The 2,302-nt window shown below is 34.8% G+C and overlaps 1 protein-coding gene across 1 annotated transcript; it reads right to left on the reverse strand.

Moving 5' to 3' along the window:
* Positions 1–443: 443 nt before the first annotated feature.
* Positions 444–1,675, reverse strand: LOC131628582 (DNA damage-repair/toleration protein DRT102-like). The gene has a single exon (XM_058899415.1). The coding sequence runs from the start codon at positions 1,621–1,623 to the stop codon at positions 715–717; it is 909 nt and encodes a 302-aa protein (XP_058755398.1). The 5' UTR covers positions 1,624–1,675; the 3' UTR covers positions 444–714.
* Positions 1,676–2,302: the final 627 nt, after the last annotated feature.

Here is a 2,302-nt window from a genome sequence, read left to right on the forward strand (position 1 = left end):
TCATTTTTTCACGGGTATTAGACATTTTTCTACATATTAAAATTTTTTTCACGGATACCATACATTTTTCTATTAAAGATATACATCCGAAACAAATGTGGGTCTCATATCATATCCATGTGAACGAGTTTATTACTAGTTCTTATTAAAAATAAATCCATAAAAATAATAGATGTTATTACATGTGTAACAACTTTAGTCATCGTAAAAATAATAGATGTTATTACATAACTACCATCTTCAATGGTAGTTTCTTCTATTGAGTTCTCCACCTATACCATTAATTTAATAATTAAATATTTAAAAAATTTGCCATGTCATAATAGAGTTGCATTGCAATGTAACAACTAAATGATTGTAGTACCTAATCAAATCAAATTATAAGGTAAAGTTGTGGGACCCATATCAAATTTTTATTAAAGTTAAAATTAAATAAATTCTTTTAATATGATGTGGCTTAGTTGCACCATTGGAGATGCTCTTAATCATCGTAAAAATAATAATAATAGATGTTATTACATGGGTAACAACCTTAGTCATTCCCTACCCATTTATTTCTCTTTATGGAAACGTAGCTTTTTAGACTTAACACAAACACACAATAAGATAACAATAACACAGAATAACATAGAAGAGAACATAGGAGTATTGATTCAAACAACTAAAACAAGTAAAGTTATTATTCCACTAAAAAGAACCTCATGGTACTTCAATCTACGCATGATTAGCAGCCTCAATTGCATGATTGGCAGCATCAAGATCCTCGTTAAAAAATATATCAAATTGACCATCCCACTTGACGAAGAACTCAGTCTCCTCATGGTACTTCACTCTATGCACATCACCACCAGGAATAGACAAGTAATCCCCAGTTGATAGATCATACCTCTCATCTTTTGTCACATTCCAAACACTCTTCTTCCCTTCAATCACTACCAAATCATGCGCAAACGTGTGATGATGTGCCGGCTCCACACTCCCCGCCGTGAATCTCACAAACGCTGAAGTCGGACTCTCCTTAACAATCTTCATTGACCCACCCGGAATCAAGTCCACCGGCTCCAGCACCCTGTTCTTCACCAAACAGCATATAACACACTTGCTAACCGCACCTCCCTTTCCGACTTCCGGCATTTCAACCAGAGACTTGTCTAGAAAGTTCTCCACCTCCTCTGGCCACGCTTTGTTGTCGCTTGCAGGACAAGGAGACTTGAACGGTGAACTCAACCACGCGTCAACAATCTCGATAGCGGTTTCTGCTGAAGTGTAATAACCGGAGACGGCAAGGACGTTTGAGTTGTTGATGGAACGAGCGTTGACAGCTTCAGATGGAGTAAGACAGGTGGTGGCGAACACTCCAGGGAACTTGTTGGCGAAGATGGAGACGCCGACGCCAGTGCCGCATGCGACGAGACCGCGGACCTCTGGGGAGGAAGATGATAAAGATTGAGAAACTCGACGGCCAACTTCTCCGGCGATAGAGTAATAAGAAGAGTTTCCAAGATCTTCGACTTCGATGTTGAGTGAACGGAGGTGGGAGAGCAACGCATCTTTGAGAGCAATGCTGTTATCATCGGCGCCAGCGCCGGCGATGATTTTGATATCTTTGTTGGACTCTGCCATGAGTTTGGTGAGTTGAGGTGAATAAAGTTGTCGATATTTATTGTTATCTTTTTAAAACATTCATCCTCTCTTTTGTTTTTAATTCAGAGCACAATATTTATTGTTTCCAAAAATATATTTTTGTTTCCTAACAGATATTTCTTCCATACAAAAATTATATTTTCCCACATTAAGAAAATCAAGAATATACAGATTTTAAAAACTAATATTTTTCCATTAAAAAAATAAGGTAGCGCCTAAAATTAAAGTTGAGACAAAGGTTTCAAATTCGTCAACTTTTTTTTCCTAATGTGGATATTTATTTTCCATACTAAAAAAATACAAATTCTTAGGAAAAAAAATTTGTTTATCCATTTAAAAAATTTTAAAATCTTTTTTTGCCACGAATAGCTTCCAAAATTAAAATTTGGTAGTAGGCATTAACCTTTTTACTCATTTTATCTAATTTAAAAAAATATTTATTTTTTTCTCAAATGATAATTATTTCTTTATACAAAAAAGAAATTCATCCATATAAGTAGCCTATTTTTTAGGAAAAAGAAACTACCATTTTTATTTAATATGACCGTTTGATTTATTTTGATTAATAGTTGGGATTTGGTGTAAGACTATTAGACTTACACCTGGTGTCAACAAATATATATTCTGATTTAATATATATATATGTGTGTGTGTGTGT

Source organism: Vicia villosa, unplaced genomic scaffold (assembly GCF_029867415.1).
Source record: "Vicia villosa cultivar HV-30 ecotype Madison, WI unplaced genomic scaffold, Vvil1.0 ctg.000467F_1_1, whole genome shotgun sequence".
Taxonomy (NCBI): Eukaryota; Viridiplantae; Streptophyta; class Magnoliopsida; order Fabales; family Fabaceae; genus Vicia; species Vicia villosa.